At 39.7% G+C, this 27,547-nt stretch overlaps 1 protein-coding gene across 5 annotated transcripts in view; it reads right to left on the reverse strand.

The window, feature by feature from the left end:
* DNAI3 (dynein axonemal intermediate chain 3) overlaps window positions 1–27,547 on the reverse strand; it is a 142,496-nt gene that overhangs the window by 58,029 nt on the left and 56,920 nt on the right. For 2 of the 5 annotated variants that reach the window (XM_005542866.5, XM_074002760.1), the window contains exons 1-3: window positions 16,861–17,003; window positions 6,722–6,799; window positions 5,956–5,994 (exon numbers count right to left, since the gene is read on the reverse strand). In XM_005542866.5, the coding sequence (XP_005542923.2) occupies window positions 5,956–5,994; window positions 6,722–6,785 (103 nt within the window). In that variant the 5' untranslated portion in view covers window positions 6,786–6,799; window positions 16,861–17,003. Of the gene's footprint in view, window positions 1–5,955; window positions 5,995–6,721; window positions 6,800–16,860; window positions 17,004–27,547 lie in introns of those variants that run through there. The other 3 variants (XM_005542867.5, XM_074002762.1, XM_045368067.3) reach the window with 2 other exon arrangements.

Genomic DNA, 27,547 nt, shown 5'->3' on the forward strand with positions numbered 1-27,547 from the left:
AAGCTTTCTACCATCCACGACACTGGAAAGACAGCACCAAAGATTGTTTTCTGTGTTATCTGCCCCTACTAAACACACACTTCAAATTCTCCTGGCTTGATATATTTCACACACAAAAAAAATGATCCTTTCACACTAATTGGACTTTTTCAAGGCAAGTCTACTATAGGATCTAACATTCCTTTATCTAGAAGTCAGTAAAACTAGTGGACTGTTTCTGGTTCAAGTTGGCAATCAGTGATAACTGCAGATAACTGGCAGCCAACAGATCACACAAAACTTCTATAGTCCAATACCATAACGCTCCATCACCATGAGAACCCAACCAGGGCAAGGCCTGATGCTTCTGGCCACCCCACAGGGTCACCAGCCAAATACTATAAAACAACTGCTATTGGGTAGGCTTTGAGGCACACACTGAGGACAGCACCATAGGCTACAGCAATGAGGCTACTGTGATCAGCAAGGAGATGGGCTCACTGGAGGCTTGAGAAGAGTGGGAGGCTGGTTGCTCCAAGGAGTGTGAGACAAGTGTTGGTGCAGAGAAGGCCCCTTCAGGGCCCTCTGAAGCTGACTGAGGCCAGGAGTGCCAATCACAAGGACAATGTCTGCAAGGGCACTTCTATGGTGCACCTACTGCTGCCAGGCACAGTTTTAAGCACTTTATGTGTATTATTAACTCATTTAGTCTTCACAACAACATTCAGAGGTGGTTACTATAATTGTCTCCATTTTTTTTAGCCAAGAAAACTGAGGGCCACAGAGTTCAATAACATGACCGAGGTCAGCCTCTGGGAGTTGAAAGTGGTGGTACTGGGATAAAAACCAAGGTCCCTGAACTCTACTATGTTATGCTTTCTCTCTATGTGGACACAAAAGAGCCATGGAGAGGGTCCTGCTTCTCCACACATAGACAAGGAGGGAACAGAGATGACGTTCCATAGGATCCAGTGAATGGCAGTTATTCACCTAGCAGGAACCAAAGGCAGACTCAAGCTCTACACAATTCATGCCTCAGAATCTTATTGTGTGCACACAATAGAAGATTATGCAATATAAATCATAGGTTACACATATATTGTCCTACATAATGAATGTTATTTAAAATAACCCTCATGCATTTCAACTATGCATTCTTTTTTTTTAAACATCTTGGTTGCTATCTAGTTTTTTTTAAAAAACAGCTTTGCTGAGTTATAATTGACAAATGATAAACTGCATACAATATGTACAATTTGATAAATATCTGCACATACCCCATGAAGCCATTACCACAATCAAGATAAAGAACATATCCATAAGACCCAAATGTTTCCTCCTGCCCCTGCCTTCCAATACACCTCCTTCACCCCCAAGTAACCCCAAGTAACCACTAAGCTGTTTTCTTGTCACTATAGATTAGTTTGCTTTTTTCTGGAATATTTATAAATGTACTCTTTTTGTTTATCTTCTTTCACTTAGCATAATTATTTTTGAGATTCATTCGTATTGTTGAATGTAGCAATGGTTCATTCCATTGCTGGCAAGTATTCCATAAAAGAAAAAAATCTTTAAGATTTTAAAAAAGAAAATCTTAAGAAAGCTTTAAGATTTCTTGGGATTTTGGCTGTGGGTGTCATATCTGGGAAATCTTTGCCAACTCCAAGGTCACAAAGATTTTCTCCTATGTTTTCTTCTAGAAGTTTTAGAATATTTGGTTTTACTTTTAGGTCTATGATTCATTTTGAGTTAATTTTTGTATATGGTGTGATGTATGGATTGAGTTCACTTTCTTACTTATAACTATCTAACTGTTCTAGCATCATTTGTTGGAAAGACTATCCCTTCTCCACTGAATTACCTTTGCATCTTTGATGAAAATCAACTGACCATGAACATGTGATCTATTTTTGGACTCTATTCTCATGGATTAATCTATTTATCTGTCTTTATAGTATCTTTTTATAGTAAAAAGAGTTAACATAAACATACTTTGTGACAGTCCTATGTAAGGAAATGTGCATGTACTAGTAATTTAATTTCCACATCAATCTTTTGAGGTAGATAGTCCATCTTGCTTTTCAGATGAAGAAGCAGAGGCTCAGGGAGGTGAAGTCATCTGTGGCCATAGAGTCACTAAATGACTTTAAGTAATAAGTTTATGACTTAAACCAGGTCTGTCTAATTTCAAAGCCTGTGCTATTAACCACTTGTGGCAAACAGAATAATGTCCCCCTAATATTTTCATGTCTAATTCCTGAAACTTGTTAATATGGTTTTGTATGTCCCCACCCAAATCTCATCTTGAATAATTCCCATGTGCAGTGGGAGGGGCCCAGTGGGAGGTAATTGAATCATGGGGGCAGGACTTTCCTGTGCTGTTCTCATGATAGTGAATAAGTCTCACAAGACCTGATGGTTTTATAAAGGGAAGTTTTCCTATACATGCTGTCTTGCCTGCTGCCATGTAAGATGTGACTTTGCTCCTCATTCACCTTCCACGATGATTGTGAAGCCTCCCCAGCCATGTAGAACTGTGAGTCAATTAAACCTCTTTTTTCAAATAAATTACCCAGTCTCAGATATGTCTTTATTAGAAGCATGAGAACAGACTAATACACTTCTGTATTGTTACCTTACATAAGAAAAGGGACTTGTAGATATAATTATGTTAAGGATCTTTACTTTGTGTTGTTTTTGTTTTTATGTTCTTTTTATTTATTTATTTTTCATTTTTTTAAACATTTATCCCAGATGTTGAAGGTTAAGGATTTTGAGGTGGGCAGATGATTGGGCCTTTGAGATTGGCCCAGTGTAATCCCAGGGGGCCTTATAAGAGGGCGACAGGAGGATCAAAGTCAAGGAAGGAGATGTGACAAGGGAAACAGACGTCATAGAGAATGATTCAAAGATGCTATGCTGCTGGTTTTGAAGAGGAAGGAAGGGGCCAGGAGTCAATAAATACAGTGGCCTCTAGAAGCTGAAAAAGACAAGGAAACATATTCACCCCTCAGGGCCTCCAGAGATAATCAGCCCTGCTGACACCTTGACATTAGCCCAGTGAAAGTAATTTCGGACTCTTGATTTCCAGAACTGTTAAATAATAAATTTATATTGTTTAAGCCACTAAGTTTGTGGCAATTTGTTACAGCAGCAATAGGCAACTCGTATACCACTAAGTCGTATTATAATTTGGACAGATTATTTAATATTTGGGAGTCACAGAGCACCTTCATGTCTGTAATGGCCACGATAATGCCTACTTTATAGAGCTAAGGCAATGAGAAGAGTGGGCCTGGCACAAAGTCATTGCTCCACAAATATTAGCTATGTGTAAAAATTATATTTATTCTCCAGAAACCTCTGGGCATTGCCCTGTTAGGCCCTTAGGACTGACAGTTTTTTAATTAGCTTATTGATACTTTGGTTCCTTCTTAGAAAAAGAGATCTCAGTTTCTTGGAGCATGACAGCCATCAGCCCTGAGTAACAGTTGGCAAAGTCAGGGCCCCACCATGAGGAAGTCAGAGGGGTCCTGACGCTACCTGAGGGGAGTCTGGGAGTAGAGACAGGCTTGAGGAGAAGGGGATGCTAACTCAAAACCTACACTTGTCTCACCATAAAGTTCTGAGGTTAGTTTTTTCTTTCCCTTAAGCAAACATATTCCTATTTTTCAGTTCATTTACTTTCAATGAATACATCTCAAACCGTGCCCCTTTATCAGGTTCATAGATTTTCTTACCAGTCAATGCATTTAGTCAAGAAATATTTACTGAGCACCCACTATGTGAAGAGCATGGTGCTACTGCCAGGGTATCCAGTCTAGACAGAGAGACAGATATTAAATAATAAAGTACACTCATAGATAAAAATTGTGGGCTGGGCATGGTAGCTCACACCTGTAATCCCAGCACTTTGGGAGGCCAAGGCAAGAGGATCTCCTTGAGCCCAGGAGTTCAAGACAGTCTGGGCAACATAATGAGAACCCATCTCTATGGAAAAAGAAGAAAAAAAAATAAAAAACAAAAATAAATAAAAACAAATTGTGATAAGTGCTATTTGGGAGAAAACAGGGTGAGAGATGGAACTAAGAAGGGTAGCTGTGGTGGTCTATTTAGACATGAACAAGAGACAACACAATTCATTCACTCATTCATTTATTCAGTAATGAGTTATAGTGCTGTTTGCCATGATTTGGCCATGAGTTCAGTGTTAGGGATCAACAGTATATATTAAATAAGGAGTATTTAAACAGAAATACACATAAGACAAGGTTATGTATTGACTAGTTAATGAAAATGTGACCAGAGGCTCACAGGAACCTAACCCTGTGTTTCCCCTAGGGGTAATAGTTCAGTATTGGCTAATTCAGTATTCAAAGGGACTGTATAGATTCCAGGAACAAGAATTGACTGTACTTTAACTTCAGAATTTTAAGTGCTATGAAAGCAATTAAACAAGGTAATAGGTGACACAGAGGTCAAGGAACATCTCTTCAGGAAGTGAGATAGTGGTCTAGATCTCAACGATAAGAAAGAGAAAATTGCATAAGGGGAAGATCTAGCTAGGCATCAGGGGCAGCAAAAGCAATGGCCTTGAGGCTGGAATAAATTTGGAACATTCTGTGCTAAGCAGGGCTGATGGGCTGTAGGTTGGCAAAGAGGAGGAGGAAACAAGGTCAGGACCACTTGAGCACAGGAGTCAGGACCACTGTAAGGTGTGTCCAATGGCAAAGAAAGACCATGGGGGAGTTTAAGCAAGAAACACGAGTTTAAGCATGGTCAGGCTGCTGTGTGCCCAGTGGACTGAAGGAGACTGAGTGGAAGCAGTGATATCAATTAGAAACCTCGGGAACTAACCGATGTGAGGAGTGCGGAGGTTTGGACTAAGGTTGCAGATGGGAAGATAATGCGAAGCACATGGGTTTGAGATATATTTTAAAAGAGGTGGAATTCACAGAAGTTGGGGTGGTTTGGAAGGGGTAGGGAGGTGTGGAGGGAGAGAGAGAAAGAAATTAAAGACGACTCCCATGTTTCACTAACTCAATAAATACTTATTGGGCAGCATATTCTGCCACAGGCACTGTGCTGGGTGCTGATAACAGAGCCACTGACATTAGCTGACATTCTCTCACTTTTTCCCTGCCTCCACACTCCACACCTCTGCCCCTCTCTACCGCCCTGACCCAGGTCATCACCATCTTTTCCCTGGATTGTTGGAAAAACTTTCTAACTAGTCTCTCTGCTTCAGTCCTTGCTCCTGCAGTTTGCTTCACAGTAGCCAGGACGACCTGACCCTTTAACAACATGTCAGATGGAGTCACTCGTTGATTAAATACTACCAATATTTCCTCATCCCATATGATTAAAAGACAAAATCTTTACAGTGGCCTACAGAGCTTTTAAGTCTTCCTCCTTGCCCCCCTCATTGTCTCCTTTCTTTTTTAAAAATGAAGTGTGTCATCTAAGTCAACTCGAAGAGAGAGGTTCCCCCTCCATCCCACCAAAAGAAGTCTTGTTGTAATAAGATTACTTAGCCTTTACATGTAGGAACAACATTAGGTTAGTTGTCTAAGTTCTAGTTATTTGCTTAAAAACCAGCCTCTTTCCTTGAAATAGTGGCATCTTAGCGTGAAATACAGATAACTACCTATGAGCAAAAGTTTGAAAAAATACTTACCTGATAAAAGTCTTAAGTTGCAGACTTATAACACTTTATAGTTATAAAAGGCCTTCCAATAATCATATAATGAATTTTTAATGAACTGCTTGGTCCAAGTTTGTTTCTCAGTTTGAAATTCTCTACTCTTATTTTTTCTTTAAAAAATTTTTCATTTTATATTTTAATTAGAATAGTATCATTTTAGCCCATGTACATTTTGATTGATCACTTCAGTTTGTAGTATTCCTGCTTGCTTGCTGCATAATTAAAATATTATAAAATTGAGGACGTAAGTTGCAAATTATATTTCCACTTACCCATGCTCTCCATATTTACTGGTTCCATGTCTTCACTAGCTAGAATATAATAAAAGGAAGTCAAATTTACATTTTTGAATCAAATACATCTCAGTTTGTTATAGTCTTGTTTTCTTTTTCTTTTGAGATGGACTCTTGCTCTGTCACCCAGGCTGACGTGCAGTGGCACGATCTCGGCTCACTGCAACCTCTGCCTCTGGGGTTCAAGTGATTCTCCTGCCTCAGCCTCCTGAGTAGCTGGGATTACGGGTGTGCGCCACCACGCCTGGCTAATTTTTGTTTTTTTAATAGAGACGGGGTTTCACCATGTTGGTCAGGTTGGTCTCGAACTCCTGACCTCATGATCCACCCGCCTCAGCCTCCCAAAGTGCTGGGATTACAGGCGTGAACCACTGTGCCCGGCCAGTTTATTATAATCTTTACCAAACCTCAAAACACAAAATATAAGTGCAAATATACAATGAAGAGTTAAACTATCTTGTGAATAATTAGAGAAAATCTGAATAATTGTCTTTCACACTGTTATCTCTTAGTGATATGTTTACTACAGCATTCATTATATGGCATTTAATTGGTATCATAATGAAATTAGTCAAAAGACTAATCCGTAAGAATGAATCTCCATATATCTTATTCCTCATTCATTTGACTTTATGACACAGGAATATTTTATTTAATTTGATATGTAAAACCATAATCATTTTGCTTCTAATATATATACAAATACTCCACAAAAAAATCCCATTCAATGAAGAAATAATCCTACCAGCTAATATTGGTTTTGGGCTTTTTTTGCGACGTGATGACTTTTTCTTTTGTTTTGGAGCCATGGTTCTGGCTTGGGCTGCATAAAGAGATGATATTATTAGTAAATTATTACAGTTTGCAAACAACTTACAATTTCAAATACTAAACATTATCATTTAATAAACATAAGAATATGTTTTCTAAGTTTTACCCTGGGCTAAATCAACCTGTATCTTCCTAGAACGGGTGATCTGTGACAAAGGTTTATTGCAACCACAATCTTACTGATGAGATCTTACTGTTCCGGTGGAGCCATTCAGCTGAAGCACACTGTGGTGACCTGCCAGAGCAAAGTCTCAGCCACAGGTCCTGCCATGGAAGCACAACAGAGGACTTGGCTTCCCTGCATCTCACTGAAATTCCCATCCCAGGTAGCTGCTCTGTGCTACCTTTTGCTGGGCTTTCCAACAGGTAGTCCAGCTACAAAGACAAGATAGGCCACTGGGAGTGATAGGCCCACAACATGCATATGCATATCTAATTTTTAAATTAACATAATTGAGATCATACTTTTGTCTTAGGATGTGAACACATAACCACTAAGGCCTTATTTGGGCTATCAGAGAGAATGCCTCCAAAAGTTTTCCATGGAACTGCTCATCAATTTTGACAGGATGCAACACTGGCCAAGGTCACCACCATGACATCAAATCCTTGTCATCTCCGCCATGCTCACCTTTGTCCCGTTCTGTTTAAATGGTTAGGAGTGTGACTGCAGGAGCCTGGTCAGCAGAGTTTTTAAACAGGCTCTACTTTTTCCAGCTGAGTGACCATGGGCAAATTACTTACCTTCTCTAAGTCTCAGTTCATTCATCTATTTAATGGCGATAATAATAAAATCCACCCCACAAGGTGACTGTGAAGACTTAATGAAATGAAGTGTCATCAGTCAACTCAATCATCTCTGACTGGTTTGTATCACTTTAACAAATCAACACAGACTATTATTTCACAGCCTATGGTCAAAATATCAAAGTTTTATTTTATTCCTAGATACTCAATCACAAAATCTTGTCCAAAGTGTGGATGTGAGTGTGTCTGTGTTTTTGTGTAAACATCTTTGCTTTAGATTTTCTCATATGTATTTTTTAAATAATAAAAATAATAGCTCACATTCGTGAAGTGCTTACTATGTGCCAAGCACAGTTCCAAGTACTTTATATGTATTTTTAATTTAATCTTAACCACATTAAAACATTTTTATTGACATATAATAGTTGTACATATTTGGGGGTACATGTGATATTTTGATACATGTATACAATGTATAATGGTCAAATCGGCATAACTGGGATTATCCATCATCTGAAACATTTATCTTTGTGTTTGGAACATTACAATTCTTCTAGCAATTTTGAAATATGCAATGAATTATTTCCTACTGTACTACTAAATACTAGATAACCACATTTTATTATTACTATTATCTTCGTCTCCATTTTATAATGAGAAAACGGGGCCCCAAGAGGTTCAGGTGACTCTCCTGAAGGGACACAGAGCTCAATGGGCACTGGTGTCAGGCTGTGAGCCCAAGCAGCCTGGCTCTAATAGCCACATTCTTACCCTCTGTACTAGATGATCCCTTGGATTTCAATGATAACTAACTGCTGTGCTTCATTGCAAATGAAACTATTTTAAATCATTGTCTTTACCCAGGAAGGCAGGATTTTTTTTTTTTTTGAGACAGAGTCTCACTCTGTCGCCCAGGCTGGATTGCAGCGGTGCGGACTCAGCTCACTGCAACCTCTGCTTCCTGGGTTCAAGCAATTCTCCTGCCTCAGCCTCCCAAGTAGCTGGGACTAAAGGCGCGTGCCAGCATGCCCGGCTAATTTTTGTATTTTTAGTAGAGATGGGGTTTCACCATATTGGCCAGGCTGGTCTCGAACTCCTGACCTGGTGATCCACCAGCCTCGGCCTCCCAAAGTGCTGGGATTACAGGCACGAGCCACTGCGCCCAGCTAAAACGCAGGATTTTATTATCTAATCAATATTTTATGATTCTGACAATTTCTATTTTTAAGATATTCTGCAATGAATGGATCTGATTTAACTCTTTAGGCTATCAAATGTCCTCCATATCACTTCCCAGTCTTAGTATATTTCAAATCTTTCATCTATTCCTTTTTTCAGAAGATTCCTTATCAATGTACTCCTTCTCCATATGCTATCCCAGCTGCGTTTTAGTTTGATGTAAAATACTGGAAAAAACTTTCTTTTTTTTCTCCCCCAAGACGCCTACTCTGTCGCCCAGGCTGGAGTGCTGTGGTGCACTCACAGCTGTAATCCCAGCACTTTGGGAGGCCGAGGTGGGTGGATCACAAGGTCAGGAGTTTGAGATCAGCCTGGTCAACATGGTGAAAAACTCTTAACACCACTTAGCCTCACCCTACGCACACACCATCACCACCACCACTATTTATTCCACATATATACATTGAGTGACTATGCTGCACCAGATGCTATCCTAGGTGTTAGGGATACAGCAGTGAACAAAATAGGCAAAAACCCTTGCGCAAGCTTACAATCTAGGGGAAGAAAGATGAACAAATAAAGGAGGAAAATATAATTAGTATTTTAAGTGGTGAGAACTACTAAGGAGAAAAATAAGGTAAAAAAAGGAATTGGACATTGGAGCAAAGACTTGAGAAAGGAGAAAGCAAGAAACACAGATATCTGGGAGAGGAAGAGTATTTTCAGGTGGAGGGAACAGTATGTCTAAGGGTTCTGCGGCAGGATCATGCCTGGCATATTTAAGAAAACAGCAAGAAGGTCATGATGGCTGGAGCAGAGTCAGGGAAAGACTACAGGCAAAGCTGGTCAGAAAGGTGATAGGGATATATTAGTCAGCTTTGCTGCACTAACAAATGACCCCTACATCCCAGTGACATACAATAACAAAAATTTATTTCTTCTCATGCTATGCACTGTAGTGTGGATGAGCTGCTGCAAGTCTTCTTATTCCGGGACCCAGGCTGAAGAAGCAGGCCTTATTTCACATGTACCACTTTCACAGCAGAGAAAAAAGCAGGAGAGCTAACGGAACTACATAATGCTTCCTAACTTTCTCCTTGGCACTGACATATTGTGCCTCCTGCTGACATTCTATTGGCCCAAGCAAGTAAGTCAATCCTGATAATGGGGGAGGGATTCTCTGCCTGATTGGCAGTAGGTGGGAATGTATGATCCTCTTACAGGTACGGGAGGTAATGGCTGGGAAAGATATAATTGGAAACAACTATATAATATGCCACCAAGGTCTAGGTCATGTATTAGGACCTTGGCTTTCACTCTGAATGAGGTGGAGAGGTACTGGATGGCTTTGAGCTGAGAAGTTACTTTACTCCATCTGTCCCACAATTTAAGGATCAATATGGCTGCTGTGTTGAAAAAAGACTGCAACAAGGAAAAGGCTGAAGCAGGAAATCCAGTTGAGAGACATTTAAAAATCCATGGAAGAGATGAGAGTGCTTAGATCAGAGAGGTGAAAGTGAGATGGGAAAAGTGATCGGATTCTGGGTATGTTTTGTTAAGTAGACCCAATAAGATTCACTGGTGACTTGAACATATCACTTATGAGAAGGATAACATCAATGAATTTTGCCTAAGAAATTGAAAGCATGGAGTTGCTATTTATTGAGATGGAGATCCCATGGAAAGAGCAGATTTGAAAGAGAAGTTCAGAAGTTCAATTGAAGGTATATGAAGTTAGATTGCAAACTAGACTATAAACTCTGTTAGCATGGGGATTATATTTTCTTTCCAATTTTTGTAACCCCTGTAACTAGCACAGTGAACATACTAAAAAAAAAAAAAAACAAAAAAACCCCCCAAAAAAACCCTTAGATTTATAGAATTTCCAGTCTAAACGAAAGGCTTCTGCCTAATGGTCTGTGGAATAATCTGTATGCATGCTGTATTACTTTTCTCTTAATGCTGTAACAAATTACCACAAATTTTGTGACTTAAAACTACACAAATCTACTATCTTACAGCTTTGTAGTTCAGATGTCTGACACAGGTCTCACTGGCTTAAACCAGGGAGTCAGCAGGGCTGCATTCCTTTCTTTCCAGAGCCTCTAAGAGAGAATCTGCTTTTCTGCCTTTTCCAATCTCTAGAGCCCACCAGCATTTCTTGGTTTGTGGCTCCATCTTCCAACTTCAGAGTCAGAAGGGAGAGTTAAGTCCTTCTTACATAGCATACTCTGACCTCTCATTTCTTTTTCACTTTTAAGGACCCTTGTGACTACATTGGGCCTACCTAGATAATCCAGGATAATCTCCCTATGTTAAGGTCCACGATCTTAATTTCATCTGTGACTTTACTTCTTTGCCATGTATGGTAACATATTCACAGGTTCCAGGAATTAGGAAGCGCTGCCTTAGAATTAAACTTGAATATAGGTATCAGTTTACAATCATCCCCCAAATAATCAAAGTAAACAAGTGTCCTGTTCTTTTCAAACGCTGCTATTAAACGCTCTGTAGATAATTTGAGTTTCCAGTTTTCAGGGAAAACCAAAGTCAAATTTTTGGCAACAAATTAGGCACCAAAATTGGAACGTGCATTAACGCGTGCTGCCTTACCTGAACTGCTCATTTACTACTTTCACAAACGTTAATTGATTACTGTCTAAATTACTGACTGGTGACTAAGGGCAAAGTGACCTAGTGACTGGTGACCAGGTACTAGTGACCAGGTTGTTCTAAAGGCTTTTAGGGGTCTTAATTCTTCTTCATTAAAAAGCATAATATCTCCATTTCTAGGCACCACAGACAGAAACATTCATAAGCGGAAATGAGTCAGGTGAATATAGTCTGAACTGAAAGGAAAATGGTTACTTTGGGAGTAGCCACCTTATATTGTATTTCAGTTTCAGGCAAAATTTTGCAGTTTATTTTAGTAATTGTAAATAATAAAAATCCTACCAACATTATGTATGGAAAATAAATCACTTTCAATTGGGGGTATCGAAACCAAATGAATAATATACTCTATAACTTCAATAAACACATTTATTCAAGGTTTATTTTTTATGTAGATCTTTCTTTTTAAAAACAAATTCCCAATAAAAGATATTACTTTCAAATTATAGCAGGACTTACTGAAGTTTTTTTCATAAAATTAATTGAATATTTCATGAATGTGTTACATTTAACAAACCTTTTTCTATTGAGTTGCTTATTAAAAGATTATGAAAAAATTTTCAATACCCAATCCTACTTTACTAAGATTACTTTGAAATGTGCATAACATTTTTTCTGTTCCCAGCTGAAATCAATTTGTAATTATTAAGAGCAGCAGAAGAGGAGAGGCGTGGTGGTTCATGCCTGTAATCCCAGCACTTTGGGAGGCTGAGGCGGGCGGATCATGAGGTCAGGAGATCAAGACCATCCTGGCTAACACAGTGAAACCCCCGTCTCTTTTAAAAATACAAAAAAAAAAAAAAAATTATCCAGTCATGGTGGTGGGCGCCTATAGTCTCAGCTACTAGAAGGCTGAAACAGGAGAATGGTGTGAACCCAGGAGGTGGATGGAGCTTGCGGTGAGCCAAGATCACGCCACTGCACTCCAGCCTGGGTGACAGAGTGAGATTCCAATTCAAAAAATATATATATATATATATTTCATCTACTCCTAAAATAAAGGTTGTGCCTAACCCAGTGGCTTGTGTTTTGACTGGTTTTCAAACCACTAGAGCTGAGTGGATTTCAAAATAGAAATTTTGGAAGGTAACACTTAGAAATGTTTAAGCATTTTTATTAAAAATATTTTTGATATTAAAACTACTTATTTTCTTTGTAAATTAATTTACGCATTTCAGAACACCTTTTGCCATCAATGCACAAAGGTCACATTTTCTAGATTCTATGTTAATAGCAAGAGACATTAGAGGTTGACAAAAGTGTATATTTGGTAAGTCCCCTGCATAACAGATCAAAACCTGTGATGGTGCACCACTTGATTACGAGGACCACTGCATTCACAGCTGTCTACGATCTGCTTCCAAACTAACTCTCCAACTTGCCCATGACTGTATCCTCTTATGATGCTTCTATTATTCAGGAGGTTAACTACTATAGATGAAGGCATAAGTAACATAAATTAAATTGTCATAATACAGTGATTTAAACAGCTATTAGTTGCCTCTCCTCACTTTATTCATGTAATGCATTGTGAAAGTTATCAGAATCAGCATGGAGCCACTTGTGTTAAAAACCCTGACAAACAGAGCTAGGGAAGGCCATGAAGGGAGTGTATGTCACAAATGCTAGATAACAAGAACTATCACAAAAGACTATACAAAACCACAACCTTGCATAAAGGTCATTGCCACTCTACACACACACACAAAATACTACTGCTAGGATATCTGCCCAGGAACTGCCTGTCCAACCTCAGACTGGTGCCACCCTTGTCACTGATTCTGTAGCCAAGGATAACTATCTGAAGACAATGATATAATCCTCCTCATTTTTCCTTTAAAAACCTTTGTCTTCTTTTATCTCCCTGAATATGCATATAGTTTACCACTGCATGTGTCTTCCCATTGTAATGCATAGTCCCAAATAAACATTTTATTTTAGAGAGTCCCCCTCTCTGTTTGCTATCTAGGTTGACAACACACACCTGTTTACATACTCTCATTTGTTGCCTGTGTGTATGTGTGGCTTATTCCCAGCCAAGAGATCTTGATTATGAAAGGCCTTGTAGCACTGGCACCTTCTCTTTAACTGGGGTCTTCCTTAAAAAGTCTTATCTTCTCAGATCTTCTTCAATTAGCTGACCTCATCTAGGTGGTCATCATCTTCTTTCCTCTTCCCAAATAATTTACAAGCTCATCATGCTGGCCTTCCATTTTTCTATATTTATTCATGTATTTATTTATTTATTTTAATTGAGACGGAGTCTCACTTTGTTACCCAGGCTGGAGTGTAATGGCGTAATCTTGGCTCACTGTAACCTCTGCCTCCTGGGTTCAAGTGATTCTCCTGCCTCAGCCTCCCAAGTAGTTGGGATTACAAGCACCCACCACCATGCCCATTTTTTAAATCTATTTTTTTTAGTATTTATTTATTTATTTATTTATTTATTTATTTATTTATTTAATGAGACAAAGTCTCGCTCTGTCGCCCAGGCTGGAGTGCAGTGGAGCGATCTCGGCTCCCTGCAAGCTCCTGCTCCCGGGTTCACGCCATTCTCCTGCCTCAGCCTCCCGAGTAGCTGGGAGTACAGGCGCCTGCCACCACGCCCGGCTAATTTTTTGTATTTTTAGTACAGACGGGGTTTCACCGTGTTAGTCAGGATGGTCTCGATCTCCTGACCTTGTGATCTGCCCGCCTCGGCCTCCCAAAGTGCTGGGATTACAGGCGTGAGCCACTGCGTCCGCCCAATGTTTTATTTTTTAGTAGAGACGGGGTTTCACCATCTTGGTCAGGCTGGTCTTGAACTCCTGATCTCAGGTGATCTGCCTGCCTTGGCCTCCCAAAGTGCTGGGATTATAGGCATGAGCCACTGCACCCTATCTTTTATTTTATTTTTAAGAGATGAGGTCTGGCTTCATTGCCCAGGCTGGTCTAGAACTCTTAGCCTCAAGCAATCCTCCTGCCTCGGCCTCCCAAAATGCTGGAATTATAGGTGTGAGGTACCTCTCCAGCGATATCTTTTAAAACAAACAAACAAACAAAGATTTAGAATAAAACCCAAGACTAACATCTTGGGTCTCTGGTAAATGTGTCTCCAAGAACTACTGATTCTCAGTAAATCTTCACTAAGACCCTGGTTAAGCTTCAAGATTCTCCTGGGCCCTTCAGCCATATTTTGGCAAGTATACAACATCCACCCCTAGAGACAACTATTCCTGCAATGTCTATTAGTCTATTCTCTCATTTCTTTCCCTCCATAACTATTTCCACTACTTTCCAAGATTGAATACTCACTTATTTGAGTAGATCCTATCCTATTACTTCTCCCTTCCAAATATGTCCCGAATTCCAAGCCCTCCTCTCCCACAGCCTCCTCTGGTTCAGGTCTTTAACACATCCTCCAAAACTGGAGCTCCAACCCTGTTTTGTGCCATGAACCTTTGGCAGCCTGGTGAAGCCCGTGCATCAAATAAAAACATGGAATTACAAAGAAGACAGATTATATGGAAATATAGGTATTAAAATATTTAAAAAATCATGATATAATAATTTGTACTTCTTTATTAACACATTAAATAACAAAATCTAGCAGTGGTTCTAATAACTACCTTAATTGTGAGGTAATGATGAGGATAAATAATATATTTACAATCTCTATAATGTAATATGAAAAGAGTTGGCGGCAAAATCACAGGCCTGTGAATACTACTGTGGTTTGTTACCAATTGCATACATTTCAATCGGTGGTTAGTGAAAATAAATATGTAATTTTATTTTATTTTATTTATTTATTTATTTATTTTTTTTGAGACAGAGTCTCGCTCTGTCGCCCAGGCTGGAGTGCAGTGGCCGCATCTCAGCTCACTGCAAGCTCCGCCTCCCGGGTCTACGCCATTGCCATTCTCCTGCCTCAGCCTCCCGAGTAGCTGGGACTACAGGCGCCCGCCACCTCGCCCGGCTAGTTTTTTTTTTTGTATTTTTTAGTAGAGACGGGGTTTCACCGTATTAGCCAGGCTGGTCTCGATCTCCTGACCTTGTGATCCGCCCGTCTCGGCCTCCCAAAGTGCTGGGATTACAGGCTTGAGCCACCGCGCCCGGCCCCCTAAATATGTAATTTTAAAAATCCACAGATTCTCCTCCCTGGATCCCCTGCCCTAGATCATGGACACTTAACTGGCCTCTCTGCCTCTGTTCTGACCAGAACAACTACTCAAGAGGCCAACCTCAGAGCACTCCAAAAATGCATCTCTTATCAAGTCTCTTCCCTGTATAATGACTTTTGTGGGTCCCTATCATTCACAGTAGCATTCTCTTCCAGATTGTAGAAATGGAGCTCATTTGAAATGCATTCCTGGACCTCCTTTGATTTTGGAGGTCTGGGGTGAGCCTGGGACTCTGTATTTTTAAAAGCACTGTGAGACAGTCTTGCACTGGTGGTCTACACACCAGACTTTGCAAAACAAAATAGAGTCCGAACTCATGTAAGTATGGCCTTCCATACCTTCACAGTCTGCCTCACCATGTCAACCCTTCCAGTTCTATTCCAGCCTCGTACGGTTTCCATTCATTCCCAAACAGTTCAGGACTTTCCCACCTCCCTCTCTGGAGAATGGTCTTCCCTCCCACCCCTCCTGCTGCTTCTTGTCCACACCATACAGGCATCTCTCTGCTTGCTTCAATCTTACTCATCATTCAAGGTCATAGGAAGGTTTTCCCCAAAGCCTGAATTCTCCCTGACTTCGTCACTCAGGCTGAAACAATCTTGTTCTCCCTGACACTTTCCAATCATACTATGTGTAATTATGTCAGGTCTCTGCAAAGGCAGGGGGCTTCAAACTCAGAGCTTCCTAAAAGATTGCTGTGAATTCGTTTAGCATTCACCATACACAAGAAGAAGGAGAAAGTATTGAGCAGCAATTTAGGTACTAGGTAAACTAGTCACTAGGGGAATAAGACAATGTCCTTACTTTCAAAGAGTTTGTGTTCCCTGTTCATCTTCCTCACTGTTTATCTACTCCAGCCCTTTCTAAATAGTCCTGAAGTAATCTATTTCAGCCCACATTAATCTTTTATTCTTTGACCCCCGCCCCTAGACGGATAATCAGAATCAGGCTATTTTGGCATTCATTCATTCATTCACTCACTCAATCATGGTTTATTGAGCTCCTACTATGTGCTAGGCAATATGATAGTCACTGGGTATATGTAACATGGGAACAAGACAGTAATGCCCTCAAAGTTCTTAGAGTGTCGTTAACCGCTCTCTCGTTGCTATTTTTGTCTCCCTCTCTAGGCTGGAAGCTCTTTGAAAGCAAGGAAAGACTTGTATTTTTTGTAGTCTTCACTGCCACTAACCTAGCACATTGCTGACACAGCGAGTGTTCAAATACCCTTGAAAGAGTGAGTAAAATACTTCTTTTCCACGCCGCCTTTCCCATTCAGAGCTTCCCTTACCTGATACTGCTGATCTGAAGGAAAAGGAGCCTCTATGCAGTGCCCTCGGGAAAAGCTCCTTCGAGAGCTGGAGGTGGGAGTTTGACTCTCCTCTCTCAGAATAACAAATCGCAAGGGCACAAACCGCAGCAACTCTGCCGACTGTTGCTAGGACGCATCCGTCGCTAAGAGAAAAGAGGCGATTCTTCTGCGAGATTGACAGAGAACCTCTACCAATACAGTGTCCTCTTCCTAACAGTCTCTTTCAAAGCAGGCTTGTGATTGGATGGCACGATGTGACGTCACTTAACGCTAACGGGTGAGGCCAGCAGCTTTCCACTACTAAGGAAAGAGTTCTGTGGCTTAGGTATATTGATGACAGTGGCCCGGTCCGACCCCAGGTCTGACGGTCTCGGTCCATGCCTCACACCCACCGCAATCTCACCCAGAGAAGAATATTTTTGGGGTGTGGACCCTAGGAACCAGGAGAGGAGATGTTAAGAAGTCTGCCCACTCAGAATCCTTTCGGGCAGCTTTCCTGCCCATCCTGGAGCTGGGCCCTCCTAGGGAGTGGAGAGGAAGCTGCGCTCCACTGAGTGTCGTGGGCGCCCCAGAACCCTGATGGATTACATTTCCCTCTTGTCAGAATAACTTTTGTTTATAATTTGATTCAAGCTTAAGTATGAGTCTCCAGGGAAGAAACTTGAATCCGTGAGTAACCCAAGGTTCATTTTAACTGTGATTAGAAGTCCTGTGGGATTCATACAGTGAAGCTTAACTCTCTGAACACTGTTCTCCTCCTTTCCCTTAAAAAAACTTATAACTGCCTAATTTGTACAGTGGCAGAATTTAATAAAGTAATTTAATTGGCTGCTGTAATTGGTCTAAATTAATTTTTACACTCAATTTAAATAAAATATTTAATTGAGAAGAGGCTGATCATTTATAACATATGAGACTTTGGGGGCTGGTGCGGTGGCTCACGCCTGTAATCCCAGCACTTTGGGAGGCCGAAGTGGGCAGATCACGATATCAGGAAATCAAGACCATCCTGATTAACACAGTGAAACCCCGTCTCTACTAAAAATACAAAAAATTAGGTGGGCATGGTGGTGCGCGCCTGTCAGTCCCAGCTACTCCGGAGGCTGAGGCAGGAGAATTGCTTGAACTCGGGAGGTGGCGGTTGCAATGAGCCAAGATCCGTCTTAAAATAAATAAATAAATAATAATAATAACTTCCTAATTTGTAAACTGGCAGAATTTAATAAAGCAATGTAATTGACTGCTGTAATTGGTCTAAATTAATTTTTACACCCAATTTAAATAAATCTTTAATTGGGAAAAGGCTGATCATTTATAACATATGAGACTTTAAGGATCCTGAATGAAGATTTTTACATAATGTGCAGAAAGATCATATAGATTCTTTCAAATTTCTGAAAAATTTGTGTTCACAAAATTCAACCAAATTTTACAATACAAATTATGAAGAAAAAAAAAACGGAAAAAGAGGTATTATCTAAACATTCTGACAACTTTTTTCCAGCTTGTCCACTCCCAGGCACTGGAAGATTTGTTTTCCCCTGGGCTCAGTCTTGAGTCTTTTTTTTTTAATCATCGCACTCTCCTGGTGGCATCAGCATCATATATTCCCCTTAGCTTCAGCCATCACCACTAAACACGCCAGACTTTCATTTCTACATTCTCAGCCTAACATATCTCTTAAATTCCAGACCTGAATTTCCTCTAGCTACTGGACATTTCCAACTACCTCTCTAGTTCAGTTCATGTTGTTTAATAGATGCTAAATAAAGATTAAATGGGCCGGGCGCGGTGCCTCAAGCCTGTAATCCCAGCACTTTGGGAGGCCGAGACGGGTGGATCACGAGGTCAGGAGATCGAGACCATCCTGGCGAACACCGTGAAACCCCGTCTCTACTAAAAAATACAAAAAACTAGCCGGGCGAGGTGGCGGGCGCCTGTAGTCCCAGCTACTCGGGAGGCTGAGGCAGGAGAATGGCGTAAACCTGGGAGGCGGAGCTTGCAGTGAGCTGAGATCCGGCCACTGCACTCCAGCCCGGGCTACAGAGCGAGACTCCGCCTCAAAAAAAAAAAAAAAAAAAAAAAGATTAAATGTAGTGAATGAATGAATTGCCATAGCACCACAACTTAGCAGAGCCAAAGTCAACTCATCTTCTTTCAGGAAACTGTTTTTCCTTCTTTATTTCCTACCCTAGGTAATAGCGTCATTGTCCATCAGTTGCAAAATGAAATCTGAAAGTCATCCTTGACTCCTCTTCTACTACCCACAGTCAATATATCATTAAGTCCTGTCATTTTTCTTTCTTAACTGTCTCTCAAATAATCTATTTTCTCTTAGCCATCCTCTGCCTCTGCCTTATTTCAGATATGCCTTGTCTCTCACCTAGACGGCAGCAATAGTCTTTTGACTTGTTCTCTTTCCCTCTAATTTATATGCCAAGTTGCCACAGAATTTTCCAAATCATAGTTTGAATTCTGACATCACCCTGCTTAAATATGCTCAAGCTGGCATATGAAACTCTGTATAAACAGGGTTCTGCAAGACACTGGAAATAAATCTGAAAGGTAATTAGTTATTTTTCTAACCTCATTTCCTGCTTCCATCCCCAGCCCAACCCACATTTTAGTCCACTGCTTCTTAATTGAAGACCCGTAACAGCCAAGGAGCAGGAAATCACAGGGACCAGGAGTGAGTAGTAGGTTGATGGAAAGAAGGTCTATAACATGACATAGACTCCTGCAACTGAGATATATTTGTTTCATATAAAGAATTTATGAAGTTTTTGCACTTGGCTCTGTGACGAATTCATGTTTGTTTCCATTTTTTAGAAAATGTCTAAAGCTGCTATTAACTAAAATTGACAGAAAATTGAATAAACACAAAGAAACCTTAGGCAACTGTGACATGCTCATCCTTTGCACAGCCCCTGACATACTGCTGTGCAGGTCCAGGAGTGTGTGGGTCTCAGGTTGAGAGTCAGAGCTCTGGTTACACAGCTCCCGACTGGTCCCCTGTGCTGTGCTGGGTTACAACTGTGTGTCTGCTTATCCTGCTGCCTCCATTTCTGCCTCTACCTCCATCTGCAATGCCTTGCTTCATCCTCATTACTTGGTAAATGACTATTTATTTTTCAAGACCCAACTCAAATGTCACCTTCTCTGTCCAGCCATACAGGCACTCAGTAGAATTAGACACTCTTTCCTCTGTTTTTCCATTATAGCAAGTATTACATTGTGTTGCAATAGCTTGTTTACATAGATGTCTCCCCCTCTAGACTTTAAGGCAGGGATGGTGTCTCATTACTTTATATTTCCTTTACATCCTTTATATCACATTGTGATATAGTGTCAAACATAGATTTTGGTTTGTTGTTGTTTAGAGAGGGGATCTCACTATGTTGCCCAGACTGGTTTTGAACTTCTGGGCCCAAGCCTTGTTGTCCCAAAGTACTGGGATTATAGGTGTGAGCCGCCATGGCCGACTGGACATAGCTATTTAATGAAGCATATATTTAATTATGTAATTGATTTACTATTCTTGGAAGTAAATCTAAAAGAAGTTCTCTAACAGAAGCTTCTTTGTATTTTTCTAAATAATTTGCTCTCCATAAAAAAAAATCATAATCCTTCACGGTCAGATTTAAGGAAGAATTATAACCTTGTGATCTGGCTGAGACAAGCCCTTCTGTCATCTTTTCTTTAGAGACATGCCAAGGGGATGTCCATTTGATGGAATGAGTCATAAGTCACAATACCAAGAAAGTTAAAAGTTAAATTGGAAATGTTTAGAAATTTCTTCATGTTATAAATTCATGATTGATTGACTACCTATTCTTTCACGGGAGTGGTCAGAAATGAAATATCATCATGGTAGCTAGTGAATATGTCCATGCTCTTCCAGGGGAGGTTGAACTGAATTTCCCTGAAACTTGAAGATATGTAAAAATTAATTTTAGCTTTATTGATTGAGCGAACATCTAAAGAGTCAAGAAGTCATAATTGAAAATATTTCCCTGATTCTTTAAGGACATCTTGATAAGTTTCAGATTGGGTTTACAAAAGGATCATCTGATAAATTGACATGAGGTAGATTTTTACTACTTACTATTTTGGTGAGTGACTCATCCTTTTTGTGGATTATTTTTTAAAGAGTTAGCTCAGTAACTAGGCGTGGAGGACCCTATTTTATGCCTGGAAGGGAGAAGTTTCCTTGTTTGAGCCCTAAACTGCTGGGATTACTACATATTTTCCAAGCGCTTGGGGAAACTACCACAACCTATTGCATGAGGAAGCAAGAAGCATTTGAAGAGTACTGAGCTTCAGAAAGGAGAAAGAGACAAAAAAGCCTGACCCTGGGACGAAGATTTAGTTGTTGGAAGAAAGGGCCAATTTTTGCAATTCTAGAAAAAAATGGACTAGAACATTAATGAGAAATTAGGATCTATTCAACATTAAAGTCAGGAGAAAGGCATTCTTAACTGCACAGAATGGCTTGAGTCTACTGGAGACTAAGGAGGACACAGGCCCCACGTGGCTCCAGAATTGCTGGCCCTTCCCATAAGAGAAGGCAGGGCTCCAGCACTCATCTGCAGTCTGCAGGCAGCAGGTATCTCCAAAAGGGCCAAAGAGAGAGCTGTGGAGGTAAAAACAGGGCCACGTGGTAGCAGAGTGAACTTACTTGTCAATATGGCTGAGACTTAACTCCCTACACCTAGAAATAGTTGGTGGTGGGAGAGTCATTGTATGGTAGTGATAGACCTACAATATCATAAAGCATTAAAAGTCAGTGAATATCAGTTTTACATGTACAATTTTTATTGTCATTAGAACACTTAAATATTGTTTAAAGTGAAGTCACTCAACTATTGTATTTAAATAAGGAAATTATGTTGAAGCCTAAATTTGTCACTTTCTGCATAGGTGGCATTAAACAAGTTATTAAACTCTCTAAATCTCATCTGCAAAATTTGGGATGATAATGCTTTCATCAGAGCCAGGCCAGATAAAGGGCAAGAGCAACCACATTGAGTAACCAAGGGTGAGGGCAACCAATGCTGCCCTAAGGGGCATTCTTCAAAAGATACCAAACTTCCCTATAGTGAATTGCGAATAGGTTGTCAGTTAGTTTGGGTTTCCAAAGGGAAATTTTTACAAGCCAGGAGAGACATAAATGTATTCTTCTCTCAACCAAATAGCTTCAGATTTGAAATAAAATCTATGTTGAAAAATTTTGCCATTAAAGGTACCAATCATGAGGGTCAACCAAAAGGCAATACTCCCATTTCTGAGTTCAGCCTGCTTTGATACCTACATTTTGATTTAATTTTTAATTTTTTCAAGATGGAGTCTTGCTTTGTCACCCAGGCTGGAGAGCAGTGGCATGACCTTGGCTCACTGCAACCTCAGCCTCCCAGGTTCAAATGATTCTTGTGCCTCAGCCTCCTGAGTAGCTGGGATTACAGGTGTGTGCCACCACATTCAGCTAATTTTTTTGTATTTTTAGTAGAGATGGGGTTTCACCATTTTGGCCAGCCTGGTCTTGAACTCCTGACCTCAAGTGATCTGCCTGCCTTGGCTTCCCAAAGTGATGGGATTATGGGCATGAGCCACTGCGCCCGGCCTGATACCTATATTTTGAATAGTTTGGCACTCTCCCCAAAAGTTGTCTAGTTTGGAAAAGTGTGTTTTTAATAAGTTATTTCAAATGTAAAGAAAGGATATATATGTTTATTAACAGAAATCAATTTTTCCCTATTTCCACTAGAAAAACAGTGAACACATTTTTAAGGGGTATTAGTATGAATGGATGCCAAATTACTAGCCTGTCCAGATTGCCCACAGATTTTAATCTGTCCCTTCCTCATAGCATTGCCATGAAAAACCAGATAGTGCCTCAAATGTGGCATATTCTCAATGAATAGTTGTGGAACCAGAATTAATCAAAATTCTGTTCCAAATGAATGTATAGACATTACCTCTGTCCTTTAGTGACTATTAAAAGTAGATTTGAATATCCAACTGTCTATAAGACATTTCCACTTGGATGTTTAATACATAGTTATCTAAAGCCTGGCCTTTCCTTCAATGCCAGCCAGGAAATATTTGCTACTAGACCACTAGTTTATGAAATAATTGTTACCCATCTGCAGTAAAAGTAGTACTGAAATTGGGAGTTTAAAAACTTTTTAGCAAATTGACACAGTAACTTCATGTTACGTATGAACAAAATTGAGGTTTGTATTTCAAACGTCCTTATTTCATTCTTTTAGCAATTTATTTATGTTGTAATTTTACAGAATTATTAGTCTGTGAAAGAAATGAAAACAAAACCAAGTCAACTAACCCTTTAACAGATAGTCTGAGAAGCACTTTATAGACATCTCAAAAACACATTAAAAACTGAACTGCTGGTTCTCCCCAGATACCTGCTCTTCCTGCCCTCTTCTTCATCTTAGCTGATGGCAATTTCATCTTCAGGGTCACTGCACAAACTTAAGAGTCATCCTTCACACCTTTTCTTCCATCCTTCACACTTTTAGGATATATTTTCAACATTGCAGTCAGAGGGATGCACTTTTAAAACAAGTCATATCATATCAGTCTTCTGCTCACTACCCTCCAACAGCTCCAATTTCACTCCATTTAAAAGCTAAGGTCCTCACAATGGCCAAGGTCCAGCATAACCTGGCTCCTGTTATTTGCTTCATTTCCTACCATTACTCCCTGCAGCTCACACCACTGCAGACATACTGGTGTCCTTAAGGTTACTCAAACACATCTCCTCTTTCGCATTGGTAGGCATCTCCTCTTTCACATTGGCTGTTCCCTCTGCCTAGAGAACTTAAACAAGATATCCTTCAAGTTTTTGCTAAAATGTTAACTTCTCAGTGAGGCCTACTCTCCACTCTTTTTAAAATGCCAACTTCTCAGCACTCCTCGTTCTCCTTTCTCCGCTTTATTTTTACTCATACTATTTATCACCTTCTAACACACTGTGTACTTATGTTTGACTGTTTTTGTCCACTAAAATGTAAACTCTACAAGGGCAGGGATTTTTGCCATGCTTACTTCTCCTGTCCCAGTGTCTAAGTCTATGTTGGCATACACAAGGTATGCCACAAATGTTCATTAAAGTATTTGGAACAAACACCTTGGAGAGTAATTTGACAGTTTATATTAACTAAAAATGAATACCTCCTATAATCTAGCAATTCTACTTCTGGATATTTACCCTAGAGAAAATTTTACAGACGTGCATAAGAAAATGATTCATGGATGTTCACTGCTGAATTTTTTTGTTTTTTGTAATGGCAAAAGATGGCAGCAACCTAAATGTCCATCAGTAGTGAAATGCATAGAATGATATGGTATAATCAATAAAATAGCATACAGCTGCTAAAATAAACTTGAATGAATATAGCTTAAGACAAAATGGTAAGTGTAGTATTAAAGATTAGGTACAGAGCAATGCTATCTTTGTAAACAAACACATGCATGAATGATTCCTATATATAATGGGAACACATATTCAAGAAAAGTATTACAAATGGACTGAAATGATTCACACCAATTCATGATAGAAGGTTACACTTGGGGAGGGTTGGTGTATTAGTCCAGTCTCACACTGCTATAAAAACACTACCTGAGACTGCGTAATTTATAAACAAAGGAAGTTTAATTGACTCACAGTTTCACATAGCTGGGGAGGCCTCAGGAAACTTATAATCATGGCAGAAGAAGAAGCATCATCTTCACAAGGCGGCAGGAGAGAGTGTGAGTGTGTGAAGGAGGAGCTGTCAAATACTTATAAAACCATCGGATCTCCTGAGAACTCACTATCATGAGAACAGCCTAGGGGAAACCGCCCACATGGTCCAATCACCTCCCACAGGGTCTCTCTGTCTACAGGTGGGGATTATGGGGATTACAATTCAAGATGAGATTTGGGTGGAGACACAGTCAAACCATATCAGTTGGTTAACTTTATAATGCTTTATTCCTCATAAATTAGGAAGGCCAAAAACAAAAGAAAATGTAAAATGTGTTCAATTTGGGGGGTTGTGGGTATTGAATAGCATTAATGTATTGTTATTTTTGTACTTTTCTGTATTTAAAATTTTCTCAAAATTAAAAAAAATCATCTTCTAGACTGTAAGATCCTTAAGAACAGCAACTATATTTTATTAATATTTTCATTGACAGTATCTAATACCATTACTGGAAAATAGGAGTCCTCAATAAATACTTGCTGAATATGTATGTGTTAAATAAATAAAAATTTTATTGAGAAAAAAAGAAGAAATTAAGGGGAGAAAGATAAATGGTACAGATGTAAGAAGACAGAAAGGTGAAAACTATTTTGGGTTTACAAATGTGTGATTTAATACCCATGCCTCCTGACACTTTCAGCTGAGCTACCTTACTCTAAAACAGATAGGAATTTTGAATACGAAGATAAGGATATGAAAAAAGCTCCCTTTCATCCAGCAGATATGAAGAATGTCATAGGGATCTACTGGCTTGAGATTCAGGAGCAAAAAATTGGAATTCTTGAAATCATAAGTCACTTTGTAGTTTTCATAACACTTTACATGTTTTAAAAACATAATGAGTAACCATAATAATAAACTGAATCTTTTCTGTACTTGGATTATACTAAAAGTTTCAGAGGTTTCTTTTGGTTTAAAAAAGATAATAAAAGCATGATTTATTATTATTATCAGCCAACATACTGAAGAAGAGTATGTATTTGATTATATATGATAATGATCACTACCTGTCATAGATATTTCATAGTAAAAATCATTAAAAGAAGGAAGCATTAATGCAAAATAAATTCCAAATAAAAAATTCTAAATTTTAATTAAAAATAATTCTTCAAATGACAATTTAAAACATATAAAACAATTTCCTTATCTGATATATTTCATCTTTGCTTTGTGACAGATATTCCAGATGAGAGAAAATTTCTCTCATTTTGCACTTGATGTCAGTTCACTTGTTAAACGTGCTTCCAAAGTATTATCAGATTGGACATTGGAGTATCTGTTGCTTTATATAAGCTCATTTACTTTTTTAACAATAAAAATATTTTGTTTTACAGAGAACGATACCCTTTAGTGAATATTCAAACTCTGGAAAATGCAGAAAACGAGATTGGGTATTCAAATACAGTCACGCAGAGCTTAATGATAGGGATACATCCTAACAAATGCATTGTTAGGTAATTTTGTCATTGTATGAAGATCATAGAGTGTACTTACACAAACCTAGATGGGATAGCTTTCTATATACCTAGGCTATGTAGCGTAGCCTATTATTCCCAGGCTACAAACCTGAACAGCATGCTACTTTACTGAATACTGTAGGCATCTGGAACACAGTGTTTAGTATTTGTGTATGTTAGCATGTTAGCATATCTAAACATAGAAAAAAATAAAACATGCAGTCAAAATATGATATAAAAGATTAAAAATGGGGGCTGGGCGCGGTGGCTCATGCCTGTAATCCCAGCACTTTGGGAGGCCGAGGCAGGCGGATTGCAAAGTCAGGAGATCGAAACCATCCTGGTTAACATGGTGAAACCCCGTCTCTACTAAAAATACAAAAAATTAGTCAGTCTTGGTGGCCGGCGCCTGTAGTCCTAGCTACTTGGGAGGCTGAGGCAGGAGAATGACATGAACCCGGGAGGCGGTGTGTGCAGTGAGCCAGGCTTGGTGGTGGGCGCCTGTAGTCTCAGGTACTCGGGAGGCTGAGGCAGGAGAATGGCATGAACCTGGGAGGCGGGGTGTGCAGTGAGCCGAGATCACACCACTGCACACCAGCCTGGGCAACAGAACGAGACTCCATCTCAAAAAAAAAAAAAAAAAAAAAAAAAGATTAAAAATGGTACACCTGTATAGGGGACTTACCATGAATGAAACTTGCAGAAGTGGAAGTTGCTCTGGGTAAGTCGGTAGGTAAGCAGTGAGTGAATGTGAGGGCCTAGGTCATTATTGTACACTACCTTAAATTATAAACACATAGACCACACTAAATTTATTTCAAACATTTTTCTTCCTTTAATAATAAGTTAATGTTAGCTTACTGTAAGTTTTTTATTTTATAAACTTTTATTTATTTTTGAGACAGGGTCTTGCTCTGTTGCCCAGGCTAGAGTGCAGTGGCATAATCACGGCTCACTGCAGCCTCCACCTCCTGGACTCAGTGATTCTCCCATCTCAGTCTCTGGAGTAGCTGGGACTACAGGAACATGCCATTATCCCTGGCTAATTTTTAAAAATTTTTGTAGAGATGAGGTCTCCCAGTGTTGCTCAGGCTGGTCTCAATCTCCTGGACTCAAGCAGGCCTCCCGCCTTGGCCTCTCAAGTGCTGGGATAAACAGGCATGAGCCACCTCTCCTGGCCTAAAAATTTAAATTATTTATTCATTTATTTATTTTTCATTGCACAATGGAAATGGTATGAACTTTTATTTATTTATTTTACTTTTTTTTTTTTGAGAGGGATCTCCCTCTGTCACCCGGGCTGGAGTACAGTGGTGTAATCTCAGCTCACTGCAACCTCCGCCTCCCGGGTTCAAGTGATTCTCCTGCCTCAGCCTCCTGAGTAGCTGGGTCTACAGGCGCCCGCCACCAAGCCCGGCTAATTTTTGTATTTTTAGTAGA

This window comes from Macaca fascicularis, chromosome 1 (assembly GCF_037993035.2).
Source record: "Macaca fascicularis isolate 582-1 chromosome 1, T2T-MFA8v1.1".
Classification (NCBI taxonomy): domain Eukaryota; kingdom Metazoa; phylum Chordata; class Mammalia; order Primates; family Cercopithecidae; genus Macaca; species Macaca fascicularis.